General features: G+C 43.0%; 1 protein-coding gene across 2 annotated transcripts in view; it reads right to left on the reverse strand.

The window, feature by feature from the left end:
• LOC126253309 (calcium-transporting ATPase type 2C member 1) overlaps positions 1 to 3,019 on the reverse strand; it is a 75,025-nt gene extending 72,006 nt beyond the window's left edge. The window contains exons 1-2 of one of the 2 annotated variants that reach the window (XM_049954541.1): positions 2,943 to 3,019; positions 313 to 507 (exon numbers count right to left, since the gene is read on the reverse strand). In XM_049954541.1, the coding sequence (XP_049810498.1) occupies positions 313 to 492 (180 nt within the window). In that variant the 5' untranslated portion in view covers positions 493 to 507; positions 2,943 to 3,019. Of the gene's footprint in view, positions 1 to 312; positions 508 to 2,803 lie in introns of both variants that reach the window. The other variant, XM_049954540.1, reaches the window with a different exon arrangement.
• Between the last annotated feature and the right edge of the window lie 15,255 nt (positions 3,020 to 18,274).

The following is an 18,274-nucleotide window of genomic DNA, read 5'->3' on the forward strand; positions in this document are numbered from 1 at the left end:
TGGTTACTTTTCCCTCATTCTATTATTTCTATTCTTTCTAGGTCTTTCAGTACCACACTGATGCTGTAATTGGTAAATGGAAACACTCCAAACTTCTCTAAATGAACTGGAATTGAGTAGCCTATTTTGTCTTTTTCAGGTTCAGTTTCACTGTTACTGTTTAGTGATTTAGTGCTGGTGCTCTCCTCAGAGTGTACCAAGTTAGAAGTAAGAATAGAAAGGTGGTGAGGAAAATCGATACACAGCATAAAAATACTATCCAGGTACAGGCGGATAAAGACTGGAAATAAAGAAGTAAGCAATACAACATACCTGTTCAATGTATTTCTTCCATGTAGGCTCCTCTTCTTTGACAGTCAGTTCATTATAGCCAGTCAGCTGCCTCCGAAGCTCTGCCTCCCGCCATCGGAGGCCAGTCCGAAGGTCGGTGCGCAGCCGTGCTGCCACCTCCTCAGTGCCGAGAGTGCTCGCCTCATTTGTTATGAGCCACATGTAGTGCTCATCCACCTGAGCAGTGGGGTAATAATAGCATCATTGTCGCCAGAAGCATTAAGAACCATTCATGCAAAGAAATTAAATGAAATAACAAGTAAACCAATTAAATGAGTCACAAGCTTCATATTCAGGCACAACTGCTCACCTCCCTTTAAAATTACAATTTCCAAGGAAGCTAGAGTTCCCATTCATAAAAGAAAACTGGGAATGGTAAAACTCAAACATTACATATTTAATATCAATTAATGGTGATCAATGTGAAATAAATAGTGAAAAGTGCGGGCAAGACAAACTACAAAAAGAGAAAAACATGCAGAGATGTTCATAACGTTGACAAAAAATGCCAAAACAAGAGCCACACATTAGTTTGATATATGCTTTAAAAAATACAACCTAGGTGAATAAGTACAACACATTACACATGAAATTATAAAGAGCAGGCGACATTCACAACAAAAACCACGATGCTGAAGAGTGTCAACTTCACAGACCTTATAACATCTTTTGTTTTTATGCTGATGAGTTAATGCATAAGAATGATAATTTCGATGCATATATCTTATAGAGCTTATGTACTGAGTGTTTTGTCTTGTGTGTAACTTTCACTGGTTGCTCTCTCAATTTCCAGCCAAGTTGCAAGTATCTTCACCATAACTAAATTTGAGTAATTTGGGATGCAATTTGCTTATCTAATATTGTCATTAAAAACAAATTCATCATCCCTGAAAGTCTGCCTTCTCATGTTGAAGCAACCAAATGAGCAAGAAAACACAAGAGATTACTAACACCATAAGACTCAAGTTTCTTAACACAAAAATGCACAATGTATGACTCATTGGCAATGACACAAAACAGACTGACAGTTCCTGAATGAAAAACAGACGATACTGCCTTCAATTTCTTCTGGTCTACAAAACAACAGCATAGTGGTATGTATGTTTTGCAATTCACAAATGAGTTTAGGCCCCTATATGAAAATAAAGTAAAAAAAAAAATTACATTGTGCATCCAACTGTCCTATTGTAAACCACATAGGCCTAATATCAAATACAAAGACACCAACAAATGATTTTTCAAATTACATAGAATCTGCTAAATGAAAATATTTATTCTACACATACATTCAAAGCTGTTTATACTTCGATTAACATTAAGTGGCAGTTTCCAGACATCTAGTTTTGTCTCGCAATAATGAAGAGTTCAATATACATTGGTAAAATGATATTGAATATACCAGGATGACGCTATTGATGGAATATGAAAACAGAAATAAACATTTATACGTTTGTGGGCAGCTCAGAAGTAAATGCCTGTGTGCATATGCTGGAAAGCCATACTTCCAAAGCGCTCAAAGCTGCAAATTTTCCGGATCACGTAAGAACTGAATGAAGCTGATACATGGGAGAGATGAGATTCTTCATATTCGCCACACAATGATACATTTTCAAATTCAGTGTGAAGTAGAAAGCTGTCACATAAAAATGGTTACTGAATGGAACTAACAGTACAAGTTTGGCGATTATTAGAAAGAGACAAGGAAAGAATAGCACTAGCTACTAAAATTCATCGATACATCCAAACGTATCTAAAGCTAACAGTTGCAAGTCTGTAGTTACTGTCCGTTTTCTTTTTTCGAGAAGAGCAGAAAAGGACGGAAAACTGTAAACACAGGAGTACGTATGACATACAGACATTGTATACTTCTCGATAATCGGTTGATGACATACGGCATGGCTGAATGAGATACTGTCAACGCAGTAAGTGTGACGTTCCACTTAATGCTAATAGCTACAATACATGCAGCAGAGGGGCGCGTTTATTCATGGAGCGGCACGAATTTACCAGAAAATACGATTCAGGCGCAATTTCATCTTCTAAATTTCTTTTGGCTGCGGAGTGCGGCACTGAAAAATTCATGTACTCGGAGGGAAAACTTCTTTTAAAGTTAGGAAAAAAATTGCTAAAAACAAAGCTAGCTACTCTTCGGCAAAAATGCTACATATGCCGCACACAGACTTACTTCATGCATGTGCTCGATAAATTAACCTAGATTCGTGCTCTTCCTACTAATTTTTACTGTCAATCATATGCAACACATCAATCAGCATTGTTATTGATTAACTACAAATGCATGTAGACCAATAACTTTTGCGACACACTTTTTCGCTGCTTCCCTAGCTGATACTGATGTCAACGAACGATAAAACGAAAATTATGTAAGCACGAAGTATTATTTTCAATAAGTGTGGAAAAACTTTCACATGCACTAATCAATATCGTTGAGTCCTACTTCTGCCAGACCACTCACTTCACTTAAATTTATACTTCCACTTTCTGGGCTTCCTACCGAGTCTTCATAGCACTTGTCGGCACGTGCCTGCGACAGTTTCTCATACTTCGTATTATTACTATGTTTCATTTTCAGTGATACGGCTTCACCACACTACCTGCGTTTAGCTTTTACATGACAAGACCTCCACCGCAACACAGCTACACACCAACTAAACTTCGACGGGCTTCTGTACGGCACTTCGACATAAAGATGAACCACACACCCCACAACGGCTGATGAAAAATTTACTGCACAACTTCATTCCACTGAGTGTCAGACATTGAAATAACACTGGTAAACTAATTGATACGTCGCTAATGTTTATAATTATAACAACAAACAATGTCGATTAAGATGAAGAAGCTCTAAAGTGTTGCACTATGGGTTATCTTTGTTACATGGGCTTTGGAACCCTGTGCAGCGCAGCTGCGCCAGCAGACGAAATTGATGAAACAGCTTCATAACCATTCACCGCCTCTTTCGAAGACTTGCCGACGTATGCAGGAGAATCTGCGGGTGAAGCAGAGACATGTAATTGAGAAGGAATTGTCACTTGCGCTGAATACATACGAATTTTATTGATGTAACGGGTCAGTTTCTTTTGTCGTCTCTGAACGACGGTTTTTGCCGCTTCTTTATTAATTAAGACCACAGCTACTTTACTATCGATACGAGTTGAGACTTAAATATTTATTCGTATTCTATTACAAATCGTGTATGTTACAAGACTAAAAATGTTAGTGTACCGGAGACTGAATTTCTTGTACGACCCTTCATTAAGAAAGTAACTGTCAGCCACGTCAGATACGAAAACATACGGCAGCTTTCACATGGAAAAGCGACAATTGCGCCCTACATGTATGCCACACTAACTGATAAGTTCTTAACAAGGTATATTTTGTAGTGCAGATATAAATATTATGTGTTCCATGCCAACTAAAGGCAGATTCATAGAAGCTATTTGAGAAAAATTACGATGCTTGGACAGGGGTTTGAACTCTATTCGTTTCGAACGTGATTCACTATGCTGCCTGCGATGTACTGCAGTTGGATGATGCAAAGTAGATTTAGATAACCTCGTTTTTATTTACTGAGGCCACCCCGTTCACGTATAAAATACGACACACACACACACACACTTTTTTTTGTTTTTTTGTCGTAAATGTTCTACGTCTACATTGCCATCCCTGCATCAGTAAGTAGCTTCATTGTCTAGCTCAAGATTGTGGTAGCTTCAGCTGGTTATTGTATACCTAAAGAAACTTATGGAATATTTTTCCTACAGAATTCAGGACTTTATCGAGCTACAGGCGGTGTTACACGGATTTAGCGGGATATTTTTGGAGAGAGACTAACTTTCTGTTCTATGCGCTTCTATTATTATTTTCGATTATTCCCATTTAAGAGATCGTTTGAACTTGAATTCCTTTATGATGATTGTTTATGTTTCTTCTGAGCCCAAATTTTCTTCGTGTGTTCACTGTGTTGTTTCTTTCGCTCCGCTGTCCATTTGCATCCTGATCTCTTCTGTGTTGTGGTGTCAAATTTATGTTTTTTGATGGTGTTCCTGAATTCAGTTCTGTTTTCTGCATCGTTTACTGTTATGTGTGCTTGTCTGAGGTCCTCTTAAACTTCTTTTATCCATTTTGTTTTTCCCCTGCCTGAGTTGATGACTTTAAGAATTCGCTTTGAAATTCTGTTTTCATTCATCCTGTGGATATGTCCGTAGAACTGCATTCTTCTTTTCCTTATTGTATCCGTAATCTTGTCTGTGTATTTATATAATTCTGATGTTGGTCTCTTCTTCCAGATTCCTTGCTCATGTATCGGGCCAAAAATTTTCCTGGGAATTTTCCTTTCTTGTTTCTGTATTTCTTTGATTTTAGTTTGCCCACCTATTTGTGTTGTTTCAGATGCATACAGTGCCTCCGGAACTACGACAGTGTTGCAGTGCCTCAATATGCGCTTCTATATTATAACAGAGTCTACACCTGAATTTACAGGCCACTATACGATACTTGGCCTATGGCATGTAGGGTGTCGAAAGACTGCTGCACATAAGTGAATTTATCTAAATTTATTGGCATAATTATTATACGCGAGGTTCATGTGAGCGGACGTAATACGTTTATAGACACAAACTTTGACCCGTATACTTTCGAAAAATTACGGGTAAGACTTCACATAATGCACAACAGATTTCCTGTAGCGTATCTTATCGAAGAGCGTTGGTCATTCTTGTGGCCCTCTGGCACTTAGTAAACCAACCTACTACGAAACGCACTGGTCTTCTTCGAAAATTGTTTGTTTCTTCTGTTAATTCAACTAATTTCAATGATTAACCGGCGACGATGCAATCAAATACCAGATCTTTTCGCTTAATGTTCATTACATTACACTCATTAAGCTGAGAATTACCTGTCACTCGTTACTTTGTCAACAATAGAGCCAAGTACGTCAGCATTGGTACATGTATCCCACTAAAGCTATACGACTGAGTTCTCGCATCGTGTATGGTTGATGTTTGGCTTGAGAAGGCAAGCCGGTGGCCGACAGTTAATACCAGAGAGTGAATTTAAATCGGAGATGCGTTAGTAATCATACAGCAAATAGCTGATTCTTTAAAGAATAGAACTCCCATGTATACAATAGCTTCAGACGTCGGTTTACTTCACAAATGAGTTTTACTTTAAGCATGTAAGCGAAAAAAAGTTTGGAAAAGGTTTGAAAGTATGCTTCAAGTTTTTGAAAGTCGCTAAGTGTTCTCATTATGAAGCACTGGATAAATATAATGTTTTCCACACGTCTCAATGTTTATGACGCGATATCTCCTAAACTACATGTCGTGCGTTGATGTAATTCTGCACGTACATTCGATGATGTGGATACTGTCTACAAACTGTGTTTCGAGTAGAGTCGGAAGTAAACAAGCAATAAATTAAATTTTCACGGGTGATGCCGAAGTTTTACTGCATTAACAGCTAAAATGTAATAAGCGACAAACTTTTCCTTTCGCCATTTTGCGCGCGAGGGGGACGGGGAAAAAATGGTTCAAATGGCTCTGAGCACTATGGGACTCAACTGCTGAGGTCATCAGTCCCCTAGAACTTAGAACTATTTAAACCTAACTAACCTAAGGACATCACACACATCCATGCCCGAGGCAGGATTCGAACCTGCGACCGTAGCGGTCGCGCGGTTCCAGACTGTAGCGCCGATAACCGCTCAGCCACTCCGGCCGGCGGGGACGGGGAGTCAGCGAACAAAAGTTTCGTAAAAGTTTGAAATCATGTGTAAAGTCTGTTGGAAGTCGCTGAGTGCTCTACTTCTCAAATACTAGATGAAAAATGTTGTGGATTGGCAAGACCGCCAACCCACTATGAGGAAGCCGAAAGGCACGCATTTAAGCTCACGCAGGCTGGCGTGAGGTCTGGAACAGGAATTGAGACTAGCAAAAAACGTACGTATCTTCTGGAATACTTAACTTTAATCCATAATTGGTGAACATCGCTCTTGACGGTACATGTTTTACAGCATCAATAGTAACTGGTAATGGCGCCTTGCTAGGTCGTAGCAAATGACGCAGCTGAAGGCTATGCTAACTATCGTCTCGGTAAATGAGAGCGTAATTTGTCAGTGAACCATCGCTAGCAAAGTCGGCTGTACAACTGGGGCGAGTGCTAGGAAGTCTCTCTAGACCTGCCGTGTGGCGGCGCTCGGTCTGCAATCACTGATAGTGGCGAAACGCGGGTCCGACGTATACTAATGGACCGCGGCCGATTTAAAGGCTACCACCTAGCAAGTGTGGTGCCTGGCGGTGACACCACAAAAACCGTAGGGGGATAAATGCGTGCCATCACTTACGGTGCCTCAAGACGTTGGTTGGTTGATGTGGAGGAAGGGACCAAACAGCGACGGCACCGGTCCCATCGGATTAGGGAAGGAAGTCGGCCGTGCCCCAAAGGAACCATCCCGGCATTTGCCTGAAGCGATTTAGGGAAATCAAGGAAATCCTACAGTACAGCAGGATGGGTGGACGCGCGGTTGAACCGTCGTCCTCCCGAATAGCGAGTCCAGTGTGCTAACCACTGTACTACCTAGCTCGGTGCCTCAATATATATATATATATATATATATATATATATATATATATATATATATATATATATATATATATATATATATACTCCTGGAAATTGAAATAAGAACACCGTGAATTCATTGTCCCAGGAAGGGGAAGCTTCATTGACACATTCCTGGGGTCAGATACATCACATGATCACACTGACAGAACCACAGGCACATAGACACAGGCAACAGAGCATGCACAATGTCGGCACTAGTACAGTGTATATCCACCTTTCGCAGCAATGCAGGCTGCTATTCTCCCATGGAGACGATCGTAGAGATGCTGGATGTAGTCCTGTGGAACGGCTTGCCATGCCATTTCCACCTGGCGCCTTAGTTGGACCAGCGTTCGTGCTGGACGTGCAGACCGCGTGAGACGACGCTTCATCCAGTCCCAAACATGCTCCATGGGGGACAGATCCGGAGATCTTGCTGGCCAGGGTAGTTGACTTACACCTTCTAGAGCACGTTGGGTGGCACGGGATACATGCGGACGTGCATTGTCCTGTTGGAACAGCAAGTTCCCTTGCCGGTCTAGGAATGGTAGAACGATGGGTTCGATGACGGTTTGGATGTACCGTGCACTATTCAGCGTCCCCTCGACGATCACCAGTGGTGTACGGCCAGTGTAGGAGATCGCTCCCCACACCATGATGCCGGGTGTTGGCCCTGTGTGCCTCGGTCGTATGCAGTCCTAATTGTGGCGCTCACCTGCACGGCGCCAAACACGCATACGACCATCATTGGCACCAAGGCAGAAGCGACTCTCATCGCTGAAGACGACACGTCTCCATTCGTCCCTCCATTCACGCCTGTCGCGACACCACTGGAGGCGGGCTGCACGATGTTGGGACGTGAGCGGAAGACGGCCTAACGGTGTGCGGGACCGTAGCCCAGCTTCATGGAGACGGTTGCGAATGGTCCTCGCCGATACCCCAGGAGCAACAGTGTCCCTAATTTGCTGGGAAGTGGCGGTGCGGTCCCCTACGGCACTGCGTAGGATCCTACGGTCTTGGCGTGCATCCGTGCGTCGCTGCGGTCCGGTCCCAGGTCGACGGGCACGTGCACCTTCCGCCGACCACTGGCGACAACATCGATGTACTGTGGAGACCTCACGCCCCACGTGTTGAGCAATTCGGCGGTACGTCTACCCGGCCTCCCGCATGCCCACTATACGCCCTCGCTCAAAGTCCGTCAACTGCACATACGGTTCACGTCCACGCTGTCGCGGCATGCTACCAGTGTTAAAGACTGCGATGGAGCTCCGTATGCCACGGCAAACTGGCTGACACTGACGGCGGCGGTGCACAAATGCTGCGCAGCTAGCGCCATTCGACGGCCAACACCGCGGTTCCTGGTGTGTCCGCTGTGCCGTGCGTGTGATCATTGCTTGTACAGCCCTCTCGCAGTGTCCGGAGCAAGTATGGTGGGTCTGACACACCGGTGTCAATGTGTTATTTTTTCCATTTCCAGGAGTATATATATATATATATATATATATATATATATATATATATATATATATATATATTACTCAAACAACTAGCTGTCAAACTTGAATATCTATGACTGTCAAAATTATAAAAACACATTATAATAAGTGCAACATGAAATCATCGGACAACTTTAAATCTTTACTGAAAAAATATTACATCCAACAAATGCGGACAGCAGCAGTTTACTCATAGTTGACGTATGTCAGTTTTCAACGTCATAACATGTACTGATAAAGGCAATAAATCCGTTATAAGCTTATATAAAAAATACAATATCAAGCTGCATGTTGTGCTCTAATTTCCTCGATAAACAAATCGGTTAAAGAAAAGCAAAAGAAAAAAATCTGCGCAAACTATACAGTCTACGCGAGCGAAGCAGTAGGCACTAAGCTAGTATTTGATAAGAAAACCTTTTCTCTAAAAATGAATTGTTTCTTTGCTTAATAACTAGTATTGGGCTAGGATTTAGAAATTCATTGTTATAGAAGAATGTCGACCTCCAACATCACGTGATGAAGGCGGGTCTGAGGGATGAAGGTGAAAACGGGGGGGGGGGGGGGGGGGGCAAATGGCTCTGAGCACTATGGGACTTAACTTGTGAGGTCATCAGTCCCCTACAACTTAGAACTACTTAAACCTAAAGAACCTAAGGTCATCACACATATCCATGCCCGAGGCAGGATTCTTCGAACCTGCGACCGTTGCGGTCGCGTGGCTCCAGACTGTAGCGCGTAGAACCGATCGGCCACTGCAGCCCGCAGGGGGGGGGGGGGATAAGATGATGCGTAGCGTAGCAGGACCGCTAATGTTTTCAATGTGTAGGTGAACGACGCGTCAGTTAAGATCAGCAGCAGTTTACAACTGTTCGCTGGTGATGCTCTTGTGTAAAGTTCACCGGGCAAAAAATCTGTTACCCCCAGGAGACATGACGTTAATATCGTCAAATACAGGCGTTGATAATGATGTCAGTTCAGTGAGGAAGGAAATGCACAAGGTTCTTCAGGAATGCCACATCCAGCTGCAGCCACTAATTGATTACTGAATCCTTCAGGGTTATGGTAACTGCTGGGATGTTACCAGCTACGTTCCACCTGCTGTTGCAAATGCGACGCCTGTTGTGGTGTCACCGCCAGACACCACACTTGCTAGGTGGTAGCTTTAAATCGGCCGCGGTCCATTAGTACATGTCGGACCCGCGTGTCGCCACTGTCAGTAATTGCAGACCGAGCGCCGCCACACGGCAGGTCTAGAGAGACTTACTAGCACTCGCCCCAGTTGTACAGCCGACATTGCTAGGAAAGGTTCACTGAGAATTACGCTCTCATTAGCCGAGACGATAGTTAGCATAGCCTTCAGCTAAGTCAATTGCTACGACCTAGCAAGGCGCCATTTATCCTTTGCTATGTATCTAGTGAAGCATGTACAGTAACAAGACCAATGTTCACCAATTGTGGATTAAAGTTAAGTATTCCAGCAGCTACGTACTTTTCTTTATAGCATTCATTAAGTATCCTGTTTCAGACCTCACGCCATCCTGCGTGAGCTTATAGCGTGCATTTCGGCTTCCTCAAACAACACGGTGTTGGCACTTCTGCCGACACTTCACCTGTCAAAAAAGTGAAGCACTAAACTGACATTGGTGGATGTCAATGTAGCTTCGTACACGTACACACCACCAGCAAGTATGTAAACGATTATAGTGCGTTTAAAATTAGTTGCGACTGTTGACAGTTCAGTACTCAACGAGTGGAGGGAATCGTTGTTCACAGCGAGTGCTGAACGCGCCAGTAGACAGAATTATGCCAGGCCTTCTCGACGCGGAACCGGGCAGGCTCGATGGACGGCGTGAAATGCAAGCTGGCCGATCTGCAGTCTTCCTCAAACGATGTAAAAGAAACTATTCGGTAATAAACTCTGATTCTCGCACATCTTATAGCTTAATTTGTTAGCTTCATGCCGAATGCCTATCATTTCGTTAATGGTCATAGTTACTGTGATATTTCCATATTACGTAACTACTGCAAGAATTCTTAAAGTTTGCAGTGAAAAATAGGGATCGTTACGAATTTACATTTAGCGCGTGCTAGGTCATGTTGCATATGAAATTTAGAAAACATATTGAATTATTCTTTAAACTTGAAAGGACATCGCTATCTGTCTCCAATATCGAGAAAATGTAATGTAAGCAAAGTTCTCGGTCACCAACGCACGCGCCAACGAAAAAGTCAGAATGAAATATTCATAAATCCCTCGTATCTTATAAACGGGCTGAAATATCGAAACAAGATTTTGGAAAATGATAGCATGAAAAGAGGAGATTATTTTGCCATATGATTATTATGCGAAACTTCCATATCTATAGCGATACTCAAGCAACTACAGGTTTCTTAAATGAAAAAAATGTAATTTGTTACGATCATCAATTGCTGATGAAACGAGAATTGTTCTGGGTTTTGCAACAACATAAGGCGGGAAGTTACATGTTTATTTTTATACTAAGAATAGGCTTTTTCGTAACTGTTGAGCCATCTTGTCCTCAGTTGCTAGTTTAATAAACTACTGTTTCGGTACTCTGTCACAATTTCTACTGCGTTAGAATGTTAGTATGATCAATATTTGTAAATTCTCCTGTGTTTTGGGAAAAGAACCAGATTTTAACATGGCAATAAGAGAAGTTATGTATTACTCAAAACTCGTCACAGTCCTTCATGAATCCTTGTCTCCTCAGCTTCCTTCTTGGTATGGCTGACAACTCGGATCCTGTGGTGTAACATTTGCAGTGGCTTGTTTTGTCAGCATTTCAACCTCACTGAGCGCAAATTTTTTATTATTTTTAGCGTTTTTGGTTTTCACCTAGGCCCATATATTTTCAGTCAGATTTAAATGACCATGATACGCAGGAAGCCTGATTAAACTATGCCCTTTAGCGTTAGCCAGTTCGTCGCCCTGGTACCTGCAGATTCCACTAACTCTGCCTCATACATGCTAGGTTAAATTTTATACAATGGAACATTTCTTTGTACCCAGAGCAAAACATCCCCTTTCCTCCACTGCATGGTCGGAAGATTATCTATCACACTGGAATAGTATGGAGTACTGTCCGTTACTGTTGCCCAATTCGAAGGAATTGCTGTAGAACGTTATCTTCACACCCGGTGAACGTGTTCTTGAACGACCAACGCCAGAAAATACCACTTTACAACGAGAGTAAATGAACGTAGATGTACAATATCTAATGCACGACACGGTATGGTACTGTTTATCCACCGTGTGGCAACAAGGGCACTTTACCAGCCGAACTTCTAACGACGTGGTAGGGAAAGCCGGATCGCCATTGTTGTTACCTGGGCAACGGCGTCGCGTCCCCTACAGTACGCCAAACGTCAAAAGCGATAACAAATTTTAAACGCACTTTACCAGGTGTAGAGATATGAAACTGGAACTTCCTATAGATGGCGCTAGCCGTCATTGTAGGGCCCGTGAGACCGCGTTGCAGCGCCATCTGCTTCCTGTAATGGCTGACGATGAATGTCAACACACATTAACCCAAGTTCCATACATCAGTATCTGTTTCAAAGTCGTAAACATGCCGAGTTTTGTGCCTACGAACTACGATTTGCGGACAGCATTGGTTTTCTGTTATCATTTGAAGAAAACAGCCGCAGAATCGGAGCGAATGCTTGTCGAAGCTTTTGGCGACCATGCTCTTGCGAAAATACCATGTTTCGAGTGGTTCAAAACATTCAAAAGTGGTGATTTTGACGTGAGAAACGACGAGCGCGGGAAACCTCCGAAAAAGTTCAAAGACAACGAATTGTTATTGGATGAAGATGATACTCAAACTCAACAGGAACTCGCGGAACAATTGAGTGTGAAGCAGAAACCCGTTTCTCTTCGGTTGAAAGCTATGGGAAAGGTATAGAAAGTGGGAAAATGGGTTCCGCAAGAACTGGATGAAAAACAGCAAGCAAATCGAAAGATCACTTGTGAAATGGCGCTCGCCTTATACAAAAGAAAGTGGTTTTTCCGTCGAATAGTGACAGGTGATGAAAAGTGGGTATATTTTGAGAATCCTAAGCGTCGTAAATCATGGGTGAATCCAGGCAAGCCATCGACATCCACTGTAAGACCAAATCACTTTGGAAAGAACACACTGCTCTGTGTTTGGTGGGATCAGAAGGGTGTCATCTATTATGAGCTGCTAAAACCTGTTGAAAAAGGTTAACACTGATCGCTACCAACAGCAAATAGTCGATTTAAATCGAGCATTACGTGAAAAACGACCGGAATATAGGAAAAGGCAACGCAAAGTCATATTGCTCCATGATAACGCCCCATCACACACATAATAGCCGGCCGGAGTGGCCGAGCGGTTCTAGACGCTTCATTCCGGAACCGCGCTGCTGCTACGGTCGCAGGTTCGTATCCTGCCTCGGGCATAGATGTGTGTGATGTCCTTAGGTTAGTTAGATTTAAGTAGTTCTACGTTCTAGGGGACTGATGACCTCAGATGTCGAGTCCCATAGTGCTCAGAGCCATTTGAACCATTTTTAAGCCACACATAATAGAGCTCCATCACACACAGCAAAATGGGTCAGGGAAACGATCGAGGCGTTCAGTGGGGAAATACTTGGGCTTATTCTCCAGACTTGGCTCCGTCCGGTCATCATGTATTTGCATCACTGGGATGCGCTCTCGCTGGACAACGCTTCAATTCGTATGAAAACGTACGAAAACGGCTCGCTGACTGGTTCGTTTCAAAAGAAAAAAATTCTTTTTGGCGTGGCATTCGTAGGGAGAAACGTATAAATGGCAATGGAGATTATTTTGAACGAAACATTGTTTATCAATTTCAAATGGTTGGCTCTGAGCACTATCGGACTTAACATCTATGGTCATCAGTCCCCTAGAACTTAGAACTACTTAAACCTAACTAACCTAAGGACGTCACACAACACCCAGTCATCACGAGGCAGAGAAAATCCCTGACCCCGCCGGGAATCGAACCCGGGCGCGGGAAGGAGAACGCTACCGCACGACCACGAGCTGCGGACTATCAATTTCAAATAACAGACGTGTAATTACTGCAACCAAATTGTGGTTTCGTATTTCTACACCTGGTAGAATTGCAATTCTTCGTGTCTGCTAGAGAAGCTACCAGACTGCATTACTGTTGTTCATTACCAGGTGTGCTAGAGTATAAAAATGGTTTGAACAGCATCAGAACCCCATAAAATAAACACGCACACACGAAAAATAGGACTGAGTTAGACATAAAACGTAGCATAGACAAAAAAATTATATAACTGTTCACCACTGCCACGAAAGTCATTCCCCTAAGGTAATTGGAGGACCTGATGTAAACAGGAGAGCACCCCAAACACCAAATTGACAACTGCTCTCTAAACTCGCCGGCACGGTAGCTCAGCGTGTTCGGTCAGAGAGCCGCTTGGCCTCTGTAATAAAAAACTGAGTGGAAGGATCAACCACCGAACTTGAACAGGATGTCTTGCGACGTCCGCAACGACCTAACACAACGATCAACAAAAAAAAAAAAAAAACTCAGTTCAACAATCAAATCAACTGTATATCTTCAAATTATCCTCGTCTCCCACCTATAGTGGACAATATAAAGAAAAGTGGCACTGTTAATGTTAAAGTATACCTGTCTATATATACATGTAATTAATAAATAAATAAATCGCGTAAGTAGTAACATAAAACAACAACACCACCACTCACACACATAAAATGAAGCACCACCACAAAAACTAAATAAAAACACACACAACAGTCGCCTCAAAGCATAAACAGTAAACTACTGCATTGTATTTTATGCACTGTATCTTACTGTATTGTATTTTTATTTTTATTGTATGATACTAACTTTATTGTATTCTAATGTACTCCGAGAGGATATATGGAATAATCATGATGTAAAATATTCGGTTATCTATAGCACTTGTACCGTATCTCCATATGACAAACAACCATGCGGTGCATTTGACCTGCGGTCGTCGCACGGTGGCGCTAGCAGCAGTCCACATACACAGAGGTGTGTTGGTGCATGTCAGAGTCCGGTGCAGCGAGTAAGTGTGCAGACGTTTTCAGAGGTGCTAATGGTGACTGTGCGTTGAAAATGGCCCAAAGAACACATATTGATGACGTTATGAGGGGTAGAATACTAGGGCGACTGGAGGCTGGTTAAACACAGCAGGTCATAGCACGGGCCCTCCGTGTGCCACAAAGTGTGATCTCAAGATTATGGGAACGATTCCAGCAGACAGGAAACGTGTGTAGGCGCTATAGTACGGGACGTCCACAGTGTACAACACCACAAGAAGACCGATATCTCACCATCAGCTCCTGCAGATGTCCACGGAGTACTGCAGGTAGCTTTGCTCGGGACCTTACCGCAGCCACTGGAACAGTTGTCTCCAGACACACAGTCTACACACGACTGAAAAGACATGGTTTATTCGCCCGGAGATCTGCAAGGTGCATTCCACTGACCCCTGGTCACAGGAGAGCCCGTAAAGCCGGGTGTCAAGAAAACAGTACATGGTCATTCGAACAGTGGTCCCAGTTTATCTTCACGGACGAGTCTCGGTATAGTATGAACAGTGATTCTCGCCGGGTTTTCATCTGGCGTGAACCAGGAACCAGATACCAACACCTTAATGTCCTTGAAAGGGACCTGCATGGAGGTCGTGGTTTGATGGTGTGGGGTGGGATTATGATTGGTGCACATACACCCCTGCATGTCTTTGGCAGAGGAACCGTAATAGGTCAGGTGTATCGGGACGTCATTTTGCACCAGTATGTCTGCCTTTTCAGGGGTGCAGTGGGTCCCACCTTCCTCCTGATGGATGATAACGCACGGCCCCACCGAGTTGCCATCGTGGAGGCGTACCTTGATACGGAAGATATCAGGCGAATGGAGTGGCCTGCCTGTTCTCCAGACCAAAACCCTATCGAGCACATCTGGGATGCTCCGGTCAACGTATCGCTGCACGTCTTTAAACCCCTACGTCACTTCTGGAGCTCCGACAGGCACTGGTGCAAAAATGGGAGGCTATACCCCAGCAGCTGCTTGACCACCTGATCCAGAGTATTCCAACTCATTGTGCAGCCTGTGTACGTGTGCATGGTGATCATATCCCATATTGATGTCGGGGTACATGCACAGGAAACAGTGCCGTTTTATAGCACATGTGTTTCGGGACGGTTTTCTCAACTTACCATAAATACCGTGGATTTACATATCTGTGTCGTGTGTGTTCTCTATGTGGCTATGCTATTAGCGCCAATTTCCTGTAGTGCCACGTTGTGTGGCACCACATCCTTAATTTATGAGCACGAGTGCAGATTAAGTAGGGACCGATGACGTCAGCAGTTTGGTTCCATAGGAACGTCCCACAAATTTCCAGTTTTTTCTGTAACCCCTTCACTTCTATGCCCGCCACCCAAGAACAAGTAATGGACTCCCTGCAACAATCTATGACATGCCGCACCATTGGTCGGAGAGTAGCAATAGCCAGATTAGGGATTGCAGTCCCACTAATAGGTTGCCATTGACACCACAACACAGAAGTCTACATGTAGAGTGGTGCTGTGACCGGAGCGGATGGACTGTTGTTGAATGGTGTCCCATTGTGCTCCTCGAGAAACCGCGGTTCTGCACATCAGATGACCATCGTCAGCGAGCATGGCAGCGGCCTGGGGAGCAGTCCAACACTTCCAATGTTTTGGAGAGACTCAGTTGTATTATTCCTGGCGTCACGGTATGGGGAGCCGTCGGGCATGACTTCAGGTCACAGTTGGTAGCGATTGAGGGAACTCTGACTGGGTAACAGTACGCCACGGTCATCCTGCATCCTCAGGTGTTACCTGTCATGCCACTGCATCACGGTGCATTCTTTCAACAGGATAATGCTCGTCCACACATTGCATGTGTATCTCTGCCAACAGTGTGCGCGATGTTGAGGTACTCGCAAGACCATTAAGATCCAATGATCTATCCTCGATAGAACATGTGTGAAATCAGCTCAGACGTCAAAACTATGCCAGTGGCTATCTTCAGGATATCAAGGACCAGTTACAACAGTTCTGTAACAGACAATCTTGTAGGTGGGGCAACCACAACTATGAGTCTCTGTTGGTCCATCATGGACAGGGAACATCGGCTAGTTGAGCAATTGTCAATGACAATGAAACTCACCAGCAGCTGTGTAACTTAAGGACTGAAATTTATGGCTCTATATGACGTTTTCGATTGTTTGGAGAGATGCATCTGGGGCCTGAAGATGACACAGTGAAATGCTGAAATTAGTAGCCTTCAAAATAAAATAAAATAACATTTAAAACTGCACGGCTGTGGGTGAATTTAATTGACATTGACGGCTATGGGTAGTCATCTTGGGTATTAATAAACCGCTTCACCTGTTTTTAATCCATTATTATTGGATCACTACCAGTTTCGTGGCACTAAAAGCCACGTCTTCAGGTGAACATCTGTATAACAATAAATTCAGTAGGAATGATAACCGTGAGATATATACTGGCATGGTAAATTATTTTAAGGTTTAAAAAAACGTTAAAAACTTTAACATGAGGATATGAGAATGTCAGTACTCACACGACTGAAACATTAGAGCGGAAAAGCTCGGAACTTTTTCACCCAACATTCGTTGTCCGTCAGAAAAAAACACCGCTAAATGATGGTATGTCATAAAATAAAACAGCCGGATGCCAAAATAGTGGATGGGTCCTAAACAAGTCGTATCATAGTGATCCATTGGTAAGGAGACAATAACTGAAAACTATTAAGACCTCGTTTTGGGCCATAGTGAAAAACCTGCGGTAGCCACAAAATGGAGGCATCTTCTGCCTTTCCGTCAATAGCTGGTTACTTGATGATTTTGTCCGGGTAGAACGCCCCGCCATTTTGTGTCACCCACTTCTTGATCTTTCATTATGGCCCAAATTTAGGTCTTAATAGTTTTTATTTATTTTCTCCTCACCAATAGATCACTATGATATGATTTGTTTGGGACCCATCCACTATACAGGAATTGGGCTGTTTTATTCTATGACATACCGTCTTTTAGCAGTGTTTTGCTTTAACGGGCAACGAATGTTGGGTAAAAAGGTTCCGAGTTTTTCCGCTCTAATGTTTTAGTGATGTGATTACTAACACGTTGATATTCTCGTGTTAAAGTTTTTAATATGTTTAATATTTTTAAAATCTTGAAATAATTTAACACACCTTTGTCTGTCTCAGGATTGTCATTCCTTCTCGATTTAATGTTATACAGATGTTCACCTGAAGTGCTCCAATAACAAAGGACTAAATACAGCTGAAGCGGTATATTATTACCCAAGATGCATTCTATACCAGTTTGCCTCAGGTGAGGATTGTTCAGCTTTACGACACTAATGCTTGCATCGAGGCCAGAGAACTGTCAACTTGTTTATAAATTTGACTCGATTTTGGAATGATTGAAATAACATTACACATCTTCTCAGTCCATGAAGTTTCATTTCATTTCCTCCTCCACTTCTAGCTGCTCTTTTTTTTTCAGTCTGTGAAGGTGCAGACATTTTCTGTGGCATAGCGATTTAACGAACTAGTCGATATGCGACAGGATGCCTTCGGAAGGCAGAAATATATGTGTGAATCCTTGGATAACGGCATACACATAACGAAGATTTAGAAGTTAGGACAACACGTCGTCACAAAGAATGCTGAAATAAGGATTCTGATTTACATCCACGATATACTGAATGAGTAGGCCAAGTCATGGCACAGAAAACATCACAG

This window comes from Schistocerca nitens, chromosome 4, assembly GCF_023898315.1.
Source record: "Schistocerca nitens isolate TAMUIC-IGC-003100 chromosome 4, iqSchNite1.1, whole genome shotgun sequence".
NCBI lineage: Eukaryota > Metazoa > Arthropoda > Insecta > Orthoptera > Acrididae > Schistocerca > Schistocerca nitens.